Here is a 21,921-nt window from a genome sequence, read left to right on the forward strand (position 1 = left end):
TCTAGCTGTTATAAAGTCCACAATGTTTTTATAAAGAGTCAAGTGAATGAAAGGGAGGGTATGTGTGATTCTCTGCATGTTGTTACTTCCTGAATTTTTTCGACTGACACCAGACGGACGTTGGACCAAGAAACACTTCCAGCAGCATCAGCACAGTGTACTACGTTATTGTGTTTATCTACAATAGTTAGTGCTGCATATTATACACGTTCAGCAGCATAGTTACAGATCAGCACAGTGCAGTAAAAGCAAGTGAAGTGCAGCTACTCTTTAACAGTTTTAGTCCTCTAAAGATGTCAACAGATATTTATGCCAAACCGGATTTATCCAAGAAGGTCAGATACACCAGAAAGGAGGAGCGGCAGGAAAATGAGGTGGATATCTACGAGAGTGCAGACGATATTGGAATACATTATTTTCAGTCACATGATGGAGGTAAGTGAGAAACTATGACAAATCAATATGATTAAAACAATAACACTTCTCTTGTCTGATTGTGGGTGTGCCCTTTAAATCATGTAAACTCTGAGTTTACACTCACTTTAGATTGTTTCACCTTCCAATCCCATCAGCATATGTTTCTTGCTATATACCTACATACACTGTAGAGGCCCTTGTATTTCTTTATGGATATTTCCATCCAGCAGTTGTACCAAAACCCTCTGAGTAGAGGCCACTGTTCATGTGTTCTGTTCATGTTATTTGGTCCCACCTTAGCAAAAAGCTCCAGACAGTTTGTTTCATTTTAAACAAAATATGTATCTAATATTCAGGGCTTTTTGGCATCATGTCTATTGGTTTTACGTATATTTAACAATCAGTCATCATTTCTCAGATCTAAGGAAGAATCATCTCTGGTTAAGACAGCTTTACAACAGGTGACTTAGGGAAATGACACGACAGGAAGAAGTGAAGTGCTGCATGACAAGATCTGTTGAAGATCATTATCAGTACAGAGTCGAGGGTGAGAGAGGCTGAAGAGGTGATGCACAGCTGTAACACACTTTCTGTTGAAGCTCAGCTTTGCAATTCAATGATTCATCACAACTCAACATTTAAAGTTGAAGTCTTTAACATTTTTTTTTTATATTTGCTAAAATCAGTCCTTCCAGAAAAATGCAGTTTTTTGTGATTGTTGCGGGCAAAAATCCTTGATTATGCGGCACGTTTTCTTAAAAAATGCGATGGAATATGCAGGATATTTATGCAATTTTATGCACTGAAATTGCGGGAACTTGAAAAAATTGGGGGAACTTGCAAAAACTGCGGTTTGATGAAAAAGAGAAGAAAAAGTGATTCCCCCAACACCCTGTTCTCACTAGGCTACTACCTTAATGTAAAGAGCCATTTCTTATTACTTCCTATAATAAGCAGCATACTACATCACAGAAAGTGCTGGGGATATTTAAGTTCTCAGCTTGTTTTATTTCAGACCTTAATAAACACATGGCTCAAACTTACAAAACATTGATGAGTCAAACAAGTTCCGTAGCTTTACAAAAGGAATATGCTGCAACTTCAGTAAATACGAATAAAGAAAATATGAAAAAATAAAGTGTGCTTCCTGTTTTACAGAGGTAGCTATACAAAACAGACATCTGTTAAAATAAGTGCTTCCAATGCACAAAGTGCAATCTCTTACTGTAAGGTAAATTTACATACTACTAATATACTTACAGCTGTAAGGTTTTTGAAACGAGTATGATTTTTTTCTTGGCAAATGAGACTGATTTGCGGGCTTCATGATGGCTTCATCGCGGGGTTTGCAGCTTTTGATGATGTTCAAATCGCGTAATTACGTCACTTCATAATGTCACTTCATAACCTCAATTCATAACATCCCCATGGCAACAGGGGAAAATGGCTGCTCTTGGGTGAAGTAAACGCAACATTTCTGCTAAGATATATGTGACTTTTTTGCAACGAAAATGAGAGGATAATGAAATCATGCAAGTCCCGCATATTTTGCGCGGAAATCAGCAATTTATGCAGCCAAAGTGCGGCGTATTTGAAAAAATGCTGCCCCCGCATAAATATGCGGACTTTGGCTGATTATGCATTGAATTATGCGATCGCATAATTGCGTTTTTCTGGAGGGACTGTAAAATTGTCATTATGATCTGACAGTAGAATAAGATACAGTTCAGCTGTCTGTGGCTCCACCCAGTGGCCATAATTTGATTTGAAAGAATCCACCGCTCCCGGATCAACACAACCAATCAGAACCAAGGGGCGTGTCTGAGAAGTGTCAATCATTCTCGTGCATACACTGCTGGCAGCCACCTTGCCTCTCGCAGCACGTACTGGGCAGTGCCCCTCCCCCGGCACAGTACCTGCTCTCACCTGGTCAGATACGTACATGCCCAAACGGTAAACAATGGTGGAGAAGCAACAGAGCTGAAAAATGCCCCACCACTGCCCACAGCAAAGAGAAGAAATAAGAAGATTGACGAGGAAAAGCAGTGTAAAACAAAGAATTGGACCGAGACAGAGAGAAAACAAGGATAAATATTGCAGCGTCATTTCAGAGGTGGAGGAGCTGCGGAATTTGTAAGGACTCAAGAGGGAGGCGGAGTTTGCCTCTATTCTGCTTTTAACCACAAGGCTATGGTGGCGGCGGTAACAGTAATACTCACAATAGTGAATAGTGCATACTCTCTGAAGTGGTGGAATTGGCTTAGAGAAATAACGTTACTCATGCTTCAGAAAGGCAACACGGTGATGATGATTATATGAATGATTAGCTGGTAACTCCGTCCACAGCGATGTGCGAAATATTTTTTGTTACTGGGTTTACTACAGTGACTCGCCATCAGGCACCCGTCATTGTAATTTAGTTATTATGATCAGAAATAGAATATTTGGAGCTTATGTTGTTGTTGTTACTTTGAATGCGCAATCTTGGTTATCTGAATTCCTCTGTTACCGTGGTTACGAGCCAGTGCATGCAGGCTCCTCTGTGGGAGGGGCTTTGAAGGCAGAGAGGAAGAAAGACTGACCTGGGAGCTGTGCTTATTTAAATATTCTGGCTAACTCAGAAATCAAGACTGCAGCTTTAAGATGAGGTCATATTTTGGTTTATACAACAGTGTTAAAATGATATATATGTATTTAATTCAATTCAATTCAAACAACTTTATTTATCCCCCCAGGGCAATTCAGTTTGCAGCCTCAGTCACATAGAAACAAGAAACAACAACAAAAACAAAGACACATACAGCATCCACTCTGTTAGTACTGCAGGTTGGCAGAGGCAACCGGAGCTAGCAGCATGTAACAATAGGAAATAAATAATGAATAAATATACACATTAAGGCTCTCAGGTGTACAATGCCTGGCCTGTGTTCATTAGCTGTCAGCAGCATTTAAAAGCCTGATGGCTGAAGGAATAAATGAATTTGCAAATCTGTTTGTCTTCCTCGGGGGGGCAAGGTAACGCCGCCCTGAGGGCATCAAACAGAATTCCTGACCGAGGATGTGGTCAGGAATTACATATATCTAATGTTGAGACTTTAAAACAACTTGTTCACAGTTGTGCACAGATGTCACCACAGATCACAACAATGAATCTACACAGTAAAATGTCTTCGTAGCAGAGGGGAATGACGCCCTCTGTGTGTTTTGTCACTTCAGGACCACAGAATGAGAAACAACCTCCAGCCGTCCAAAGAAAGCGGTTCAGTTCTGCTGTATTCTGTCTTGGAGTGCTGTGCTTTCTGATGCTGACTGCAATCATCGTCCTTTCCACATGTTGTAAGATAAAATACATCCCACAACAAATGCATTTTAAAAAAGTGGTACAATGCCATTTGCATGTCTATGAACCACTCTGATTATATAAGTTATTTGTCACTATGATCAATCCTCCTATCTGTACTGCCTGCAAACAAATTATGTTCCAATATGTGGAAAAGTATTTTTTCTGTGAATAAATACATCGAGGGTCCTCCAGACATGTTTTAAAAATGTATATAAAACACGTGCGGTCCTTCGACCACTTCTGATATTGTTAAAAAAAAGTAGATACGAAATTCCTCAAAAATTTCATCTACACCTTCCTCCTCATGAAAATATCCTGAATCTGTGATCTATGTCAATTCGTGGTATTACTCACACATCAAACTTGTGGATGCTGACGATTGGACCATAATTATTTGTGATGTCACAGATCAGGGTCCGAGGCCTGCCTCTACGATAAAATTCAGAAAATGTGCACTTTTGGGAGTTAATGTGAAAACAATTTCTCCAGTCAAACTGAAAACCACAGTAATGTCCAAGGTTGACATTTGTGCCAAAACGTGTCACAGCACGTTCTCATTATTAGCCACCTGTAGTGGCAGAAAATGGAGGGGACCTTCCCCTCCATTTTCTGGCGTTATTACATCAAACAAGACTGACAAACAAGAGAGTTAGAGTCACACCACTGGATATTTTTTCAAAAGTCACCTCGGGACATTTACAGCTATTTTAGTAACGTTGTTTTGATTGAGATCAGCTGACATTTCAAGCATTTTTTGTGGCGACTAAATCTGGAACTTGACTGAAACATTTTTGTGGCAAGAACTATACAGAGCATAAGCACAGCATTGTGAGAAGATAGAAATAGAAAATTCAACGTAACTCTGACGATAACAATCTGAAAGTTCCAACACAAACAGATGTCCTGTTTTACCTGTGGTTTTGCAGAAACTTACTTGGTTTGATTGGGTTAAAAACTCAACAAGAAGAACAAGAACAAGAAGACAAACACTGTTCTGACTGAAGAGGGGCTTTAAATTGTTGTCTGCAGCAATTATGATTCTTCAGCAGTCTGAGTCATAAAAGGGTTAGCTAACCAAACCCTGATAGCATGTTGGTTCAATGCAAATGCAAAGTCTGTGCCCCTGTCAACACAGTCCCACACCAATGCATGTAATAGACCCATGGATCCACTAGAGGGCAGCAGTGGGTGTCCCAGTGTGACTTGTCTCGGTGTGAAAGGTGCCAACGTGTATGAAGGTGCAGTACCAGCAGGGGGCGACAGTGATGGGATACATTTAAAGAAAGCGAGTTTTCAAGCTGAACCATGACCTCTTCCTAAACCTACCCAAGTAGTTATGATGCCTTATTTTGAAAGTGTACCCAGACGTTATATATTTATTATGATGGAAACATTTTCTGTGGAAACAAAAAGAAGGTTCGTACGAAAAACACAAACCTATTTAATTTGAGTAACAAATGAAGCCTCATCTTTGGCTAAAGAAGACTGTTTCTCTGGAAGGATCAAAGGCAGTTCTGAGAGGAGGACATGTTAATTTTTTCAATGTCCACATGACACATGAGTCTGAATCAGTCCTTTAACAGCAAAATGTACCACATAACTAAAAATCATTTTTCCGAATACACTCTTTTAACATCATTTAAGCACAATTTCTTGATGTTGTTGATCTATGCTGGTTCCTGTTCATACTTGAAAATTGATAATCCACTTGTTATGACACCTCCAAATACTGAACAAGACAGGTTAAAATATAATTAGACAATAAAATAAAATTCCATTTTGGAATAGGAAGATTGATATTGAAATATGCAAAGGAAGTAAGGTACTCGGTCTTTAGTATAAAACACGATGATTTGTTTGTGTTTCTTAATTTGTTCTGATTCTCACCAGATATTTCAGTCACTTTGGAAAAAGACCAGCTGATAAAAAACTACACCCAACTCCAGGAAACAGTTTCAGGTAAAGAAAAAAAAAAAAAAAATACAGAATATACAAAATCCAATTTAAACTAGGCTTAAACATGTTTATATTATCTAACTGTTATCTATGGTTATGTTTCTCAAGATGTAATATTCATCAACAGTCAGCTGTTGAGCAGTTATGAAACCCTCAGTAAAAATCACATTCAGTTACAGGATTAGGTGAAGAAGATGAAGGAAAAAATTAAAGTTTAGATGTGTCAAAAAACTGAACGCAACACAAATGTCAATTTATATGATAAAATTTGACTGTGCTTCAACTTTCAATTATGATGGTTTCATGTTGACTTTTTTTGCTATGTGGATATTTCAGACAGTCACATATGAGATATTAAATCCTGAGTGAAAATACAGAGTAAACAGCCTGAATAGGGAAAGTGGTGATCAAGAAACATCTTAAACTAAATAGAGAAATTGAGAAGTCAATTTGACACAATGATAATATATCTATCTTTAAAACACGTGTTTGTCATTAAGGGAAGAGGTGTCCTGATGGATGGACGAGATTTGGATGCAGCTGTTACTTTAGATCCAATGAGATGAAGACGTGGCAGCAGAGCAGAACTGACTGTCAGAACAAAGGAGCAGATCTGGTGGTCATAAACAACGGAGATGAAAATGTGAGTGTGTTTGTCAATGAGTGTGTGTTAGTAAAGAGCCTCTAACTCAACCTGCTGTGACTCTGTCATCTGGACCTGTTTTCCTGTCAATATTATTTTCATATTTCAGACTGTGTGTATTTTAAAGATTGGTTTTGTAGTTTTGTTTGCAATGAAATATTTTGATAATTATATATATCTAACAGCATTTCTTTACTACAATATAAAAACTGAATGATGAACAGAGAAATGACTGTTGTCTCTTGTCAAATACCAGAAATTTGTCAGTGAGCTGAACAACATGAATGAAGAGTCCTGGATTGGTCTAGAGACAGAATGGTCAACAGGAAGAAGCAGTTATGAACGGAAGTGGGTGGACGGATCACCGCTGACAGAAACATGAGACATTTTAAAGTTTTTATTTTCATCACATTTCCATCAAAGTAACTGGCTGTCACAGAAATTAAATGTGAATATCATTAATATTATCAACTTTAACGAGACACAATGATTGGGAAACCATCTTTGAGTTTCAAATCAGTGGATCCATGATCTCTTTCTTTTTCTGATTCAGTCCTCAAAATGTGAATCACATGAATCACTGAAAACAGAGAGACAAGATTACTACATATATTAAATGACTTATTGAAAAATTATCAATAACTATAGAAAAAATAAGATATTAGGTAAAATTCAACAACTTATAGCAAATTGAAAATAATCAGAAGTTTCTGCTCTGTTTAAAAGATAAATATTGTCTTTGTGCTACAGCTTCTGGGCATCAGGACTACCAGCTGCTACATCATATCAGTATGCAGCATCCTGTAATCAACAAGGACAATGGACACAAAGCTATGATGACTATACTGAGTACTATATCTGTGAGAAACGAGTTTCTTGCATTCTATGATGACAGAAGTGTGGAGTGTTGAGATCAGCTCTGTAAACTCAGACACATTTACATGTATTGTGTGTGACATGCTCAATAACCTGATCACACACATATTGTTCCTCTGCCTTACATGCTGTATAATCTGATTGGAAGTGATCCAACACAGCTACATGTGTATTACTGACTCTGCAGCCCTGCAGGATAATCACAGTAAAAGCTTGTCTTTACTTTGCTTTAGTTGATTCATAAGTTTGTATTCAGTTCCATCTGTCTGCGTTCAATATGTGAAAATAATGCCAAGTTGTGTCTGAGTCCTCTTTGATACATCAGCTGCTAATGTTCAGTGTGAAGCTTCTACAGGAGAGAGAAACATGGCTGAAGGTTTATGTTTTGCCTCTTTAGCCTGTGTAATGTGTTTCTGTCCAATTCCCATGATAATTCCATGATAAGGACATTTAATAATCTTAACCAAGGCCCCATTTAAACTTCATTTCAACTGTCTCATATCTGGATCAGCCCTTGATGTAATTCAACATTGTTCCTTCATTTTGGATCTTTGTTCTGCACTCCTACACACTGTTTGCATCTCTTGTCTCTCCGTGGGTAACAAGTTGTGCATGTAGCAGAGCTAATTTTAAAAAACAACAGTCCGGTAGCATCACATTTCCTGTGTCATATATGTATGTGTGAATAAACTGTGTGGGCAACAGTGAATACAGCTCAGCACAAATGTGTGTATGTGAACACACACTTCTGCTTTACAGTGAAAACCTTGTATTTCCTCAAAGTCACTGTCAAGACTTAAAGACAATAAACAGCTTTAGTTTGCAGCTTCAAATGTATTAATATTGTTTATTTGATGAGTGCCTTGATTCCAATGAGCAAACCATTAAAAGTCTAATTTTGAAACAATTTGAGTGACGTGTGTCTTTTCATGTGTTTAGGTATGGTCTGTCCTGATGTCACTTCCTGTGTTAGAGGCTGTCCAACTCAAAGACAGAACGCTAAACTACACAGTCAAACCTGTTCAATAGCTTCAGTTAAGTTTCTAGTTTGTGAAGATGTCTGCAGAAATTCTTGCTGCACCAGATTCCAGCTTCAATGTGAGATTCATCAGAAGAGAGAACAGAGGAGAGGGAGAGGAGATGGAGGTGGAGATCTTAGAGGATGAAGAGCATCACGCTGATCTCGGGTCACAACAAGCCAGTAAGTCTTAAATGATGACTATTGGACAAAGGGAAGTTAGTTCAAATGTTTATGTGGCTATATTTAAATTAGATACTGTGTAAAAAAGATCAATTCATCCATCAGTTCACCATCAGTCACCGCTGACTACGGGTCATTATCAGCTGTCTTGGCGCTCTAATCTGGTGTAACGTCACTCATTGTTCTTATAGAGGGAATGACAATGAGCAACAAACACTCCACAGTTTAAAGTGGTCACTTCAAACTTCATACCAACATAATCAAAATGTTGTCTATGTATTTTTCCTCTGTAGGACCAAACACTGAACAGAACGGTGCAGCTGTCAAAAGAAGGTGTTTCAGAGCTCCTGCAGTGACTCTGGGAGTGATGTATCTGCTCATGTTGGCTGGAATCTACATACGCTGTGAGTGACTCAGTTTTTAATCCAAACGTTCACATCTAAACGATTTAGTAATGTCATGTTTCAGGCTTCTTTCAGTTAGATAACACAATAGGTGTATGTTCATCTTTATTATCATCGTATCACTTTCTTCCCGTGATCAGAGTTTTGTCCAAGAGACATTTTAGGACGAACACTAAAGCTAGTCAGCACAGATGTTGTGTCACTCTGTGTATGAAGACAAACACGTATTCCTACACAATCCATACACTGTTAGGAGAGCATTTCTCTGAGGATGTATAGAAATCTTGTCCAGGGATCAACTATAATGTTTCTTGCCACTGGCCCAGTCTGTTCAGTCCGTTGAGAATCTACTGGTCCAAATTCATTTTTTTTTTACCGGCCCTGAATGTAGTTTCTACTTGGAGTACTTCTACTATATCACAGAGGTAAATATTGTACTTTCGACTCTAGTCTGTAAGATTTAGTGACTGGTTATTGTTTTACATTACATCTTTTCATTAATGTTGCTGGTATGTCTCATGGTTTTCAAACTACTATTAACAAGATTATCAGCCCTCACGCAACAGTTATTCTTTCTGCAAAACCACAGATCAGTTAAGGTTGAGTTTTTTCCATTCATCTCTTAATAATTTATCATTTGAGCACAAAAACCACTTGGTTATGGTTAAAAAAACATCATGGTTCTGCTTAAAACCGGTTTTGTTCACCACAAAAACCATCGTAAATGTCCACAGTGCTCCTTTAGAAACACCCGATTTGTTCATCATGAAAAACTGACAGAAATATCTTTGGTGTCCTTGAAAATATCCAGTGTTGTGACTCGAACTGCAGTGATCCATTTGGCTGTAACAATGCCACCACCAGCTGCAACGGCTGTTTTAAGAACAAGAAGAAAACAGAGTTTTGACTGAAGGGTGGATTTAAATATTTGTCTAAAGCCATTATGATTCTTCAGAAGTCTGAGTCATAAAAATCAAGTGTCCGGCCTGACCTGACGTATGATTGGCTGCCTGAACAAGAGGGATGGTTCTGTGTGTGAGCTCGCAGTGACCGCAAAGAAAAGGTAAGTGCTCTGAAAAAAGATGCTCTGAGCAGCACCTTTCCTCTGCACTCACTCCTCATTAGAAACAGTTAAAAAAGATGCAGTCGCTCACAGAAAAACATTCACAGCCCCTAACTGAGGAGTGCAAAATGTAAAAGCACAAAGAAGCAAAAGTGTTCATCGTTTCACAAGATAACATAATATCACGCCAGAAGAAAGGTCAAAGAGAGTCCAGAATAAAAAAAGTTTCATCCACTGAGAGGCATCAAAGGTACTTCTACATTTTTGTGTTTTGCTGGTATTTGAGTCATTGGCAGATTTGGCCTGATGGTGGCAGCACTGGAGGATTTCACCACAATCATCTTCAAGGCAATCTGCCAGACAGCAGTGCAAGTTTTTATTGTTAAATAGTGGATTGACAGATGATTGAATACTGCGTTTCAACGTCTAAATTAATTGATTTATTGGAAAATCTCCACTTCATTAAACTTATTGGAGAACTGTTGTAGTTTCTCTATAAGGCAACACCTATAAATAAAAACAACTAAGAAGCCAACATTTCCTGTTTTGGACAGAAGAGAGAGAGAGAGAGAGAGAGAGAGAGAGAGCGTGTGTGTGTGTGTGTGTGTGTGGGTCAGTGGGCATGTGTGTGGGTGTAAAGCAGTCAACCAATGTGTGAATTAGTGTAAGCAGATCTATCAAAAAAACCCTGAAACCTTGTACCTCCAAACTCTATTGTTTAAACAAAGAAACAATATAATTATTCTGTCTGTATTCATAGTTTATCTAAATGTTATCATAAATCTAAAGATAAGACAGTTCTGTTGTCTAGCTGTTATAAAGTCCACAATGTTTTCATAAAGAGTCAAGTGAATGAAAGGGAGGGTATGTGTGATTCTCTGCATGTTGTTACTTCCTGAATGTTTTCAACGGACACCAGACCATGTTAGACCAAGAAACACTGCCAGCAGCATCAGTACAGTGTACAACGTTATTGTGTTTATCTACCATAGTTAGTGGTGCATATTATATGTACAGCAGCATAGTAACAGATCAGCACAGTGCAGTAAAAGTAAGTGAAGTGCAGCTTCTCTTTAACGCTTTTAGTCCTCTAAAGATGTCGACAGATATTTATGCCAAACCGGATTTATCCAAGAAGGTCAGATACACCAGAAAGGAGGAGTGGCAGGAAAATGAGGTGGATATCTACGAGAGTGCAGACGATATTGGAATACATCATTTTCAGTCACATGATGGAGGTAAGTGAGAAACTATGACAAATCAATATGATTAAAACAATAATACTTGTCTTGTCTGATGGTGGGTGTGCCCTCGTTTAAACTCTAAGTTTACTCTCACTTTAGATTGTTTCACCTTCCAATCCCATCAGCATATATGTTTCTTTCTATACACCTACATACACTATAGGAGCCCTTGTGTTTTATGGATATTTCCATCCAGCAGTTGTACCAAAACCCTCTGAGTAGAGGCCACTGTTCATGTGTTCTGTTCATGTTATTTGGTCCCACCTTAGCAAAAAGCTCCAGACATTTTGTTTCATTTTAAACAAAATATGTATCTAATATTCAGGGCTTTTTGGCATCAAGTCTGTTGGTTTCACGTACATTTAGAACTGAGAAAGTATCATCTCCAGCTCAGACAGCTTTACAACAGGGTAGTAAGGGAAATGACACGACAGGAAGAAGTGAAGTGCTGCATGATAAGATCTGTTGAAGATCATTATCACTACAGAGTCGAGGGTGAGAGAGGCTGAAGAGGTGATGCACAGCTGTAACACACTTTCTGTTGAAGCTCAGTTGTGCAATTCAATGATTCATCACAACTCAACATTTAAAGTTGGAGTCTTTCACATTTTTTTTGTTATATTTGCTAAAACTGTCATTATGATCTGACAGCAGAATAAGATACAGTTCAGCTGTCTGTGGCTCCACCCAATGGCCATAATTTGATTTGAAAGAATCCACCGCTCCCGGATCAACACAACCAATCAGAACCAAGGGGCGTGTCTGAGAAGTGTCAATCATTCTCGTGCATACACTGCTGGCAGCCACCTTGCCTCTCGCAGCACGTACTGGAAAGTGCCCCTCCCCCGGCGCAGTGCCTGCTCTCACCTGGTCAAATACGTTCATGCCCAAACTGTAACAAATGGTGGAGAAGCAACAGAGCCGAAAAATGCCCCACCACTGCCCACAGCAAAGAGAAGAGAAGAAATAAGAAGATTGACGAGGAAAAGCAGTGCAAAACAAAGAATTGGACCGAGACAGAGAGAAAACAATGATAAATATTGCAGCGTCATTTCAGAGGTGGGGGAGCTGTGGAATTTGTAAGGACTCAAGAGGGAGGCAGAGTTTGCCTCTATTCTGCTTTTAACCACAAGGCTATGGTGGTGGCGGTAACAGTAATACTCACAATAGTGAGTAGTGCATAATCTCTGAAGTGGTGGAATTGGCTTAGAGAAACAACGTTACTCATGCTTCAGAAAGGCAGCACGGTGATGATGATTATATGAATGATTAGCTGGTAACTCCGTCCACAGCGATGTGAGAAATATTTTTTGTTACTGGGTTTACTACAGTGACTCGCCATCAGGCACCCGTCATTGTAATTTAGTTATTATGATCAGAAATAGAACATGTGGAGCTTATGTTGTTGTTGTTATTTTGAATGCGCCATCTTGGTTATCTGAATTCCTCTGTTACCGTGGTTACAAGCCTGTGCGTGCAGGCTCCTCTGTGGGAGGGGCTTTGAAGGCAGAGAGGAAGAAGGACTGACCTGGGAGCTGTGCTTATTTAAATATTCTGGCTAACTCAGAACTCAAGACTGCAGCTTTAAGATGAGGTTATATTTTGGTTTATACAACAGTCTTAAAATAATATATATGTATTTACATATATCAAATGTTAAGACTTTAAAACAACTTGTTCACAGTTGTACAGAGATGTCACCACAGATCAAAACAATGAATCTACACAGTAAAATGTCTTCGTAGCAGAGGGGAATGACGCTCTCTGTGTGTTTTGTCACTTCAGGACCACAGAATGAGAAACAACCTCCAGCCGTCCAAAGAAAATGGTTCAGTTCTGCTGTATTCTGTCTTGGAGTGCTGTGCTTTCTGATGCTGACTGCAATCACTGTCCTATCCACATGTTGTAAGATAAAATACATCCCACAACAAATGCATTTAGAAAAAGTGGTACAATTCCATTTGCATGTCTATGAACCACTTTGATAACTGATAAAGTTATTTGTCACTATGATCAATCCTTCTGTCTGTACTGCCTTTAAATAAATTATGTTCCAATATATTAAAAAGGATTTTTTCTGTGTAAAAATGCATCGAGGATCCTCCAGACATGTGTCAAAATGTATATAAAACACATGCGGTCATTCGACCACTTCTGATATTGTTAGAAAAAGTAGATCTGAAATTCCTCAAAAATTAAATCGAGTAAAGTACAATACAATGAAGTTCAGAAAATGTGCACTTTTGGAAGTTAATGTGAAAACAAATTTCTTAAGTCAAACTGAAAACCACAGTAATGTCCAAGGTTGACATTTGTACCAAACGTGTCACATCACGTTCTCATTATTAGCCACCTGTAGTGGCAGGAAATGGAGCGGAAGGTGGTAGTCTTATTACATCCAACAAGACTGACAAACAAGAGAGTTTGAGTCACACCACTGGATATTTTTAAAAGTCACCTGGTGACATTTACAGCTATTTTTGTTACGTTGTTTTGATTGAGATCAGCTGACATTTCAAGCATTGTGGCGACTAAATCTGGAACTTGACTGAAACATTTTTGTGGCAAGAACTATACAGAGCATAAGCACATTATTGTGACGAGATAGAAATAGAAAATTCAACGTAACAACTCTGACAATAACAATCTAAAAGTTCTGACACAAACAGATGTCCCGTTTTACCTGTGGTTTTGCAGAATAGTACTTGGTGAGATTGAGTTGAAACTCAACAAGAAGAAAAAGAACAAGAAGAAAAACACTGTTCTGACTGAAGGGGGGCTTTAAATTGTTGTCGGCAACAATTATGATTCTTCAGCAGTCTGAGTCATGAAAGGGTTAGCTAACCAAACCCTGATAGCATGTTGGTTCAATGCAAATGCAAAGTCTGTCCTCCGGCCAACACTGTCCCACACCAAAGCATGTAATAGACCCATGGATCTACAAGAGGGCAGCAGTGAGTGTCCCAGTTTGCCTTGTCTAGGTGTGAAAGGTACCAACGTGTACGAAGGTGCAGTACCAGCAGGGGGCGACAGTGATGGGATACATTTAAAGAAAGCGAGTTTTCAAGCTGAACCATGACCTCTTCCTAAACCTACCCAAGTAGTTATGATGCCTTATTTTGAAAGTGTACCCAGAAATGGTATATTTATTGTGAAGGAAAAATTTTCTGTGGAAACAAAAAGAGGGTTCATACTAAAAACACAAACACATTTAATTTGAGTAACAAATGAAGCCTCATCTTTGTCTAAAGAAGAATGTGTTTCTCTGGAAGGATCAAAGGCAGTTCTGAGAGGAGGACATGTTAATTTCAATGTCCACATGACATGTGAGTCTGAATCAGTCCTTTAACAGCGAAATGTACCACATAACTAAAAATCATTTTTCAGAATACAATAACTTGATGTTGTTGATCTACTCTGGTTCTCGTTCATACTTCAAAATTGATAATCCACTTGTTATTACACCTCCACATACTGAACAAAACAGGTTAAAGGATAAGTACACCATATAACTAAATTACCCTTTGGAATAGGCAGAGTGACATTCCTTTATGCAAAGGAAGTTAGGTAGTCGGTCTTTAGTATAAAGCACAATGATTTGTTTGTGTTTCTCTCTTTCTTTTCTGTTTCTGACCAGATATTTTGGACAAAGACCAGCTGCAGACCAGATACAACACACTGACCACCAACCAAACCCAACTCCAGGAAACAGTTTCAGGTAAAAAAAGAGTTGAAAAAAGCAAATACTGAATATAAAAGATAAAATGTTACACTGAGCATAAAAATGTTTGTATCATCTCACTGTTTATCTATTGTTATACTTTTCAAGACATTACAGTCAACAACAGTCAGTTACAGGATGAGGTAAAGAAGCTTAAGGACAAAATTGAAGGTGAGAAAAAATGAAAATGGATAACTGTAATGTCAACGTACACGATATAACTTGACTGTGCTTCAACTTCTAATTATAAGTGTTTCATGTTGTTGACATTTTTTGCTATTGGGAAATTTCCGACAGTCACCAACGAGAGACAAGGTTAAATATTCATCTCACTATTTATCTATTGTTATGTTCCTAAAAACACTACAGACAACAACAGGCAGTTTGAGGCAAAGGTAAAGCAGCTGAAGGACAAAATTAAAGGTGAGAAAAACTGTAACGTCTATTACATAATACTACTGATATTGCTTCAACTTTTAATTTGAACTGTTTCATGCTGCTAAATTTATTTGCTATTTGGATATTTCAGACATTCACAAATGAGATATTAAAGGAACTTAGGGCAGGATATTGTAAAAAAATAAACATGCATTTTAAGTTTTTTAATGCTAATGGGTGATGAATTGTTCCATGATAATATTAATGCACTTTTCCAGATACTAAAGCGCTCTTACAGGGTGCCAGGTTCCATTCATTCACACACACAGTCATACTGGTGGTGGTAAACTACAATAGTAGCCACAGCTGCCCTGAGGTAGACTGACAGAAGCATGGCTGCCATTCAGCGCCTACAGCTCCTCCGACCACCACCTCAAACATACAGCACTCATACACATTCACACAAGGCAAGGTGGGTCAAGTGTCTTGTCCAAGGACACAACGACCATGACACAAGTGGCTGAGTAGGGATCAAACCGCCAACCCTCCAAACATAAGCAGACCAGCTCTACCACCTGAGCCACGGTCGCCTGGTCAAAATAAAATGGAGAAGAGAAGAGAAGAGAAGAGAAGAGAAGAGAAGAGAAGAGAAGAGAAGAGAAGAGAAGAGAAGAGAAGCTTTATCGGAAATAAATGTTAAAGCTACTGAAGGAAAAGTTGGTTCAGTGTAGGCGTGTGTGTGTGTGTGTGTGTGTGTGTGTGTGTGTATGTGTGTGTGTGTGTGTGTGTCTGTCACAATAAGTCACATCCTCACCCGTGACACGTATCTCTCCATTGCCTTGAACAGGCTGTGTGCTGCATAATGTACTACAATTCGTGGTCTGAATGTCCCGTGCAGTCCTGCAGACGTGATGTCAGATGACGCTGAATGCGCGTCCTCGACAGCTTTCGACTTGGATATGAGAAGAAGACAAGCGTGTCTTAAGTGTCACAGCATTAGCTGCACTGCTGTGAAAGTTCATGTGCGCTCCCACACCGGCTTGGCTGATGGCTGCAGTTACTCTAACAGCCTCAACGGCCGTCGTGTCACTACTGAGTCTTATTTCTTGATCCTGCCCCAAGTTCCTTTAAATCCTGAGTGAAAATACAGAGTAAACAGTCTGAATAGGGAAAGTGGTGATCAAGAAACATCTTAAACTAACTAGAGAATATAAGAAGTAAATCTGACACAGAATGACATGAACTCTATCTTGAAAACATGTGTTTGACATTAAGGGATGACGTGTCCTGATGGATGGACGAGATTCGGATGCAGCTGTTACTTTAGATCCAATCAGATGAAGACGTGGCAGCAGAGCAGAACTGACTGTCAGAACAAAGGAGCAGATCTGGTGGTCATAAACAACAAAGATGAAAATGTGAGTGTGTGTTAGTAAAGAGCCTCTAACTCAACCTGCTGTGACTCTGTTATCTGGACCTGTTTTCCTGTCAATATTATTTTCATATTTCAGACTGTGTGTATTTTAAAGCTTGGTTTTATAGTTTTTTTTGCAATGAAATATTTTAACAATTATTTATATTTAACAATATTTCTTTACTACAATAGAGAAACTGAATGATTAACAAAGAATTGATTGTTGTCTCTTGTTAAATACCAGAATTTTGTCAGTGACCTGACCAAATTGAATGGAGAGTCCTGGATTGGTCTAAAGACAGAATGGTCAACAGGAAGAAGCAGTTATGAATGGAAGTGGGTGGACGGATCACCACTGAAAGAAACGTGAGACATTTTAAAGTTTTTATTTTTATCACATTTCCATCAAAGTAACTGGCTGTCACATAAATTAGTGTTGAAAAAAACGTCTGTTTGTGAGGAGGTGTGGAGCTGCTTCATCAACCAGCACTACAGTTATAGTAAATATAACAGTATTTGCTCCAGGATCATTTTTTTGAAAGAGAAAATGTCTCAACTGTGTCAAATAAATGTGAATATTATTAATATTATCAACTGAAAGGACACACAATGATTGAGAAACCATCTTTCTGTTTCAAATCAGTGGGTCCATGATCACTTTCTTTTCCTGATTCATTCCTACAAATGTTAATCACACAAATTACTAAAAACCCAGAGACAAGATTACTACATGGATTAAAAGAGTTATTGATCAATAATTATAGAAAACATAAATATTTGAGGTAAAATTCAACAACTTATGTCAAATTGAAAATAAATAGAAGTTTCTGCTCAGTTTAAAAGCTGAACATTTTCTTTGTGCTACAGCTTCGGTGCATCAAGACTACAGGCTGCTTCCTGGGAGCAGTACGCAGCATACTGCAATCGACACAGACAATGGACAGACATCAATTATGGATCTTATAAGTATTGGATCTGTGAGAAAGAGATTTCTTGCACTCTATGATGGCAGAAGTGTGCAGTTTCATTTCATTTCATTTATTTACTTTAAGGACAGTGCACATTACTCAACATTTCTGTAAATATGACAGTGTTAGCCAGTAGGCTAATTTTCAACTGTAGTCCTGTGACATGCTCAATAACCTGATCACACACATATTGTTCCTCTGCCTTACATGCTGTATAATCTGATTGGAAGTGAATCAACACAGCTACATGTGTATTACTGACTCTGCAGCCCTGCAGGATTATCACAGTAAAAGCTTGTCTTTACTTTGCTTTAGTTGATTCATAAGTTTGTATTCAGTTCCATCTGTCTGCGTTCAATATGTAAAAATAATGCCAAATTGTGTCTGAGTCCTCTTTGATACAGCAGCTGCTAATGTTCAGTGTGAAGCTTCTACAGGAGAGAGAAACATGGCTGAAGGTTTATGTTTTGCCTCTTTAGCCTGTGTAAGGTGTTTCTGTCCAATTCCTATTCTATGATGAGGACATTTTCTAATCTTAATCAAGGCCCCATTCAAACTCACTTTCAACTGTCTCATATTTGTCGCGATTTAACATTGGTCCTTTATTTTGAGTCTTTCTTCTGCACTACTTCACACTGTTTGTATCTCTTGTCTCTCCGTGGGTCAAAAGTTGTGCATGTAGCGGAGCTAACTGAAAAAACACCTGTCTGTTAGCATCACATGTCCTGTGTCTCGTACGTACAGTACGTGGGTGTATAAACTGTGTGTGCAACAGTGAATACAGCTCAGCACAAATGTGTGTATGCGAACACACACTTCTGCTTTATAATGAAAACCTTGTATTTCCTCAAAGTCACTGTCAAGATTTAAAGACAAAAAAACAGCTTTAGTTTGTAGCTTCAAATATATAAATATAAATAAATATTTATGTTGTTTATCTGATGCATGTCTTGATTCCAATGACCATTAAAATGAAAACCATTAAACCATTAAAAGTCTAATTTTGAAACAATTTGAGTGACGTGTGTTTTTTTTTTGTTTAGCTGTGGTCTGTCCTGATGTCACTTCCTGTGTTAGAGGCTGTCCTACTCAAAGACAGTGTGCTTAACTACACTTCAGTTTGTAAAGATGTCTGCAGAAATTCTTGCTGCACCAGATTCCAGCTTCAATGTGAGATTCATCAGAACAGAGAACAGAGAGGGAGAGGAGATGGAGGTGGAGATCTTAGAGGATGAAGAGCATCACGCTGATCTTTGGTCACAACAAGCCAGTAAGTTATTAATGGTGACTATTGGACGAAGGGAAGTTAGTTCAAATGTTTATGTGGCTATATTTAAATTAGATACTGTGTAAAAATGATCAATTCATTCATCAGCTCACCATCAGTCACCGCTGACTACGGGTCATTATCAGCTGTCTTGGTGCTCTAATCTGGTGTAACGTCACTCATTATTCTTATAGAGGGAATGACAATGAGCAACAAACACTCCACAGTTTAAAGTGTCACTTCAACCTTCATACCAACATAATAAAAATGTTGTCTATGTATTTTTCCTCTGTAGGACCAAACACTGAACAGAACGGTGCAGCTGTCAAAAGAAGGTGTTTCAGAGCTCCTGCAGTGACTCTGGGAGTGATGTATCTGCTCATGTTGGCTGGAATCTACATACGCTGTGAGTGACTCAGTTTTTATTCCAAACTGTCACATCTAAACGATCAAGTAATGTCATGTTTCAGGCTTCTTTCAGTTAGATAACACAATAGGTGCATGTTGATCTTCATCATCACTGTATCCCTTTCTTCCTGTGATCAGAGTTTTGTCCATGAGAAATTTTAGGACCAACACTAAAGCTAGTCAGCACAGGTTGTTTCTTCTCTCATTCTGTGTAGTAATCCTGTCTGCGTAATCCTACACAATCCATACACTGTTAGGTGAGCAAAACACAAAAACAAATATCTAACAGAAAAAACTTTATTCCAGCTCCATTGCAATTACTCCATGCAACACTGATGTCTATCGAGAGAGAGAGAGAGAGAGAGAGAGAGAGAGAGAGCGTGTGAGCTTTGATCCAGAGACATAGATAGTTGGCAAGCTGTGGGAGATTATTACGAAATGCAGCGTTATTACATAATGAAGTGAAAATGTTGACGCGAAAGATTATTTACACTGTTTTTAGTTGGTTTAGTTTTGATGGTCATTTATTTTTATCCACTATAAGAAAGGACATCAATGTTGCATGGAGTAATTGCAATGAAGCTGGAATAAAAAAAATGTTCTGTCCGATATTTGTTTTCGTGTTTTGTCTGCTTTCTATCACGTATAATATTTGCATATCATAATCCAGATTGCATGTGTGTATGTCATTTCAGTGAACCGATATGTTCTTGCCAGTAACACTCATTTAGTGCAGTTTTTGTCACTATGAACTTTCAAACACATTCTCTGTAGTGTTGTGTCGGTGGCGTACGTGTCGTTTGAACGAACAAATCTTTTGAGTGAACGAAGTGAACGGAATCACTTCATGAACTGATTTGTTCCTTTCTCAGTTCAGTTGAGCTCAGCCGCGAGCATGCCGGCCAGGAGCGGAACTGCCGCGACTCACACAGAGAACTGTGAGGACGTAATTCACGTTCGCGCTGAGATTCCTTCATGATTCAAGAACCTACTGCACAAAGAGAACTGTCGCTGAGGACGTGATTCTCGTTCACGTACTGTGCTGAAAGTGGCGCTGTGTCACTCACTCACTCACTCAGGGCAGAGGAGTTGATTCACGTTCAGTAACCGTACTGCTAAAATTAGCACTGTGTTGCTAACATCCGTGTAGCATCATGTTTTGTGATTTTACTGTGCACAGAGGACACTTTCACCGTGTAATAATTTTAGTGCATGTATACCACTCAAAGCAGCGCTGCGTCTCCCACAAATGATTGTTTACTATAGTCCGTAAACGCAACGTCCCTCAGTAAGTGAACGTGAACCTCAGGGCTGATTAATGAACTGAATGACGGATCATTTGGCCGTTTATCTGTTCAGGGAGTTGGAGAGCACTGAACGATTCAGTGAACGAATCTTTTGAAAGAATCATTTTAATGAACGGATTCTAGAGATTCAGTACAGTAAAAAGAACTGCTGTTCCCATCACTAATTCTCTGTGAATTCATGGTCTGCATTTTTATATGGTAAATGGTCTGCATTTTTATAGCGCTTTTCCAGTCTAACGACAGCTAATAAAACAGCTCAAAGCGCTGTACAATACATGCCACATTCACCCATTCACACACACATTCATACACTGATGGCAGAGGCTGCCATGCAAGGCGCCAACTGCTCATCAGGAGCAATTTGGGGTTCAGTATCTTGCTCAAGGACACTTCGACATGCAACTAGGGGGAGCTGGGATTCGAACTGGTGACCTTCCGACCCGCTCTACCAACTGAGCCACAGCCGCCCAAATTCAGTTATATTTTATTTAGATTTGGCAAATGAAACATCCTACTAGTTTTAAAATTAATTCATATTTATGATTCATGCTGGTATGCTTAAAGTCAATGTCCTTCTGATGGTATGATGTTTTCTGTAATTAAGACATCCAATTTGATGTTTTATTACATGATGCACCAACTTATTACATTTTCTAAGGTCAAATGTATATGTGGCTGTATTTAAATTACATACTGAATTAAAATGATGAATTCATGCAACAGCTCACCATCAGTTACCGCTGACTACGGGTCATTATCAGCTGTCTTGGTGCTCGAATCTGGTGTAACGTCACTCATTATTCTTATAGAGGGAATGACAATGAGCAACAAACAATCCACAGTTTAAAGTGGTCACTTCAACCTTCATACCAACATAATCAAAATGTTGTCCATGTATTTTTCCTCTGTAGGACCAAACACTGAACAGAACGGTGCAGCTGTCAAAAGAAGGTGTTTCAGAGCTCCTGCAGTGACTCTGGGAGTGATGTATCTGCTCATGTTGGCTGGAATCTACATACGCTGTGAGTGACTCAGTTTTTAATCCAAACGTTCACATCTAAACGATTAAGTAATGTCATGTTTCAGGCTTCTTTCAGTTAGATAACACAATAGGTGCATGTTGATCTTTATTATCATCGTATCATTTTCTTCCTGTGATCAGAGTTTTGTCCAAGAGACATTTTAGGACGAACACTAAAGCTAGTCAGCACAGGTTGTTTCTTCTCTCACTGTGTAAAAGAGGAAGTTAATATTATTTATGAAGACAAAGACGTAATCCTACACAATCCATACACTGTTAGGAGAGCATTT

General features: G+C 38.7%; 2 protein-coding genes across 21 annotated transcripts in view; one reads left to right on the forward strand and one right to left on the reverse strand.

The window, feature by feature from the left end:
- The window catches only part of LOC115579063 (CD209 antigen-like protein C), a 38,630-nt gene extending 19,990 nt beyond the window's left edge, over positions 1-18,640 (forward strand). For 2 of the 11 annotated variants that reach the window (XM_030412535.1, XM_030412536.1), the window contains exons 3-8: positions 5,651-5,719; positions 14,977-15,039; positions 15,238-15,291; positions 16,522-16,664; positions 16,905-17,026; positions 17,528-18,640. In XM_030412535.1, coding sequence (XP_030268395.1) covers positions 5,651-5,719; positions 14,977-15,039; positions 15,238-15,291; positions 16,522-16,664; positions 16,905-17,026; positions 17,528-17,666 — 590 coding nt within the window. In that variant the 3' untranslated portion in view covers positions 17,667-18,640. Of the gene's footprint in view, positions 1-293; positions 436-3,633; positions 3,754-5,650; positions 5,720-6,615; positions 6,738-7,109; positions 8,143-8,256; positions 8,437-8,729; positions 8,841-10,828; positions 11,142-12,932; positions 13,053-14,784; positions 14,866-14,976; positions 15,040-15,237; positions 15,292-16,521; positions 16,665-16,904; positions 17,027-17,527 lie in introns of those variants that run through there. The other 9 variants (XM_030412529.1, XM_030412530.1, XM_030412532.1 and 6 more) reach the window with 8 other exon arrangements.
- The window catches only part of col14a1b (collagen, type XIV, alpha 1b), a 292,249-nt gene that overhangs the window by 52,544 nt on the left and 217,784 nt on the right, over positions 1-21,921 (reverse strand). Inside the window, exon 41 of one of the 10 annotated variants that reach the window (XM_030412524.1) lies at positions 4,148-4,189. The exons of the other annotated variants lie outside the window; for them this stretch is intronic. Coding sequence (XP_030268384.1) covers positions 4,163-4,189 — 27 coding nt within the window. The 3' untranslated portion in view covers positions 4,148-4,162. Of the gene's footprint in view, positions 1-4,147; positions 4,190-21,921 lie in introns of those variants that run through there. 10 annotated transcript variants of the gene reach the window in all.

This window comes from Sparus aurata, chromosome 3, assembly GCF_900880675.1.
Source record: "Sparus aurata chromosome 3, fSpaAur1.1, whole genome shotgun sequence".
Lineage (NCBI taxonomy): Eukaryota > Metazoa > Chordata > Actinopteri > Spariformes > Sparidae > Sparus > Sparus aurata.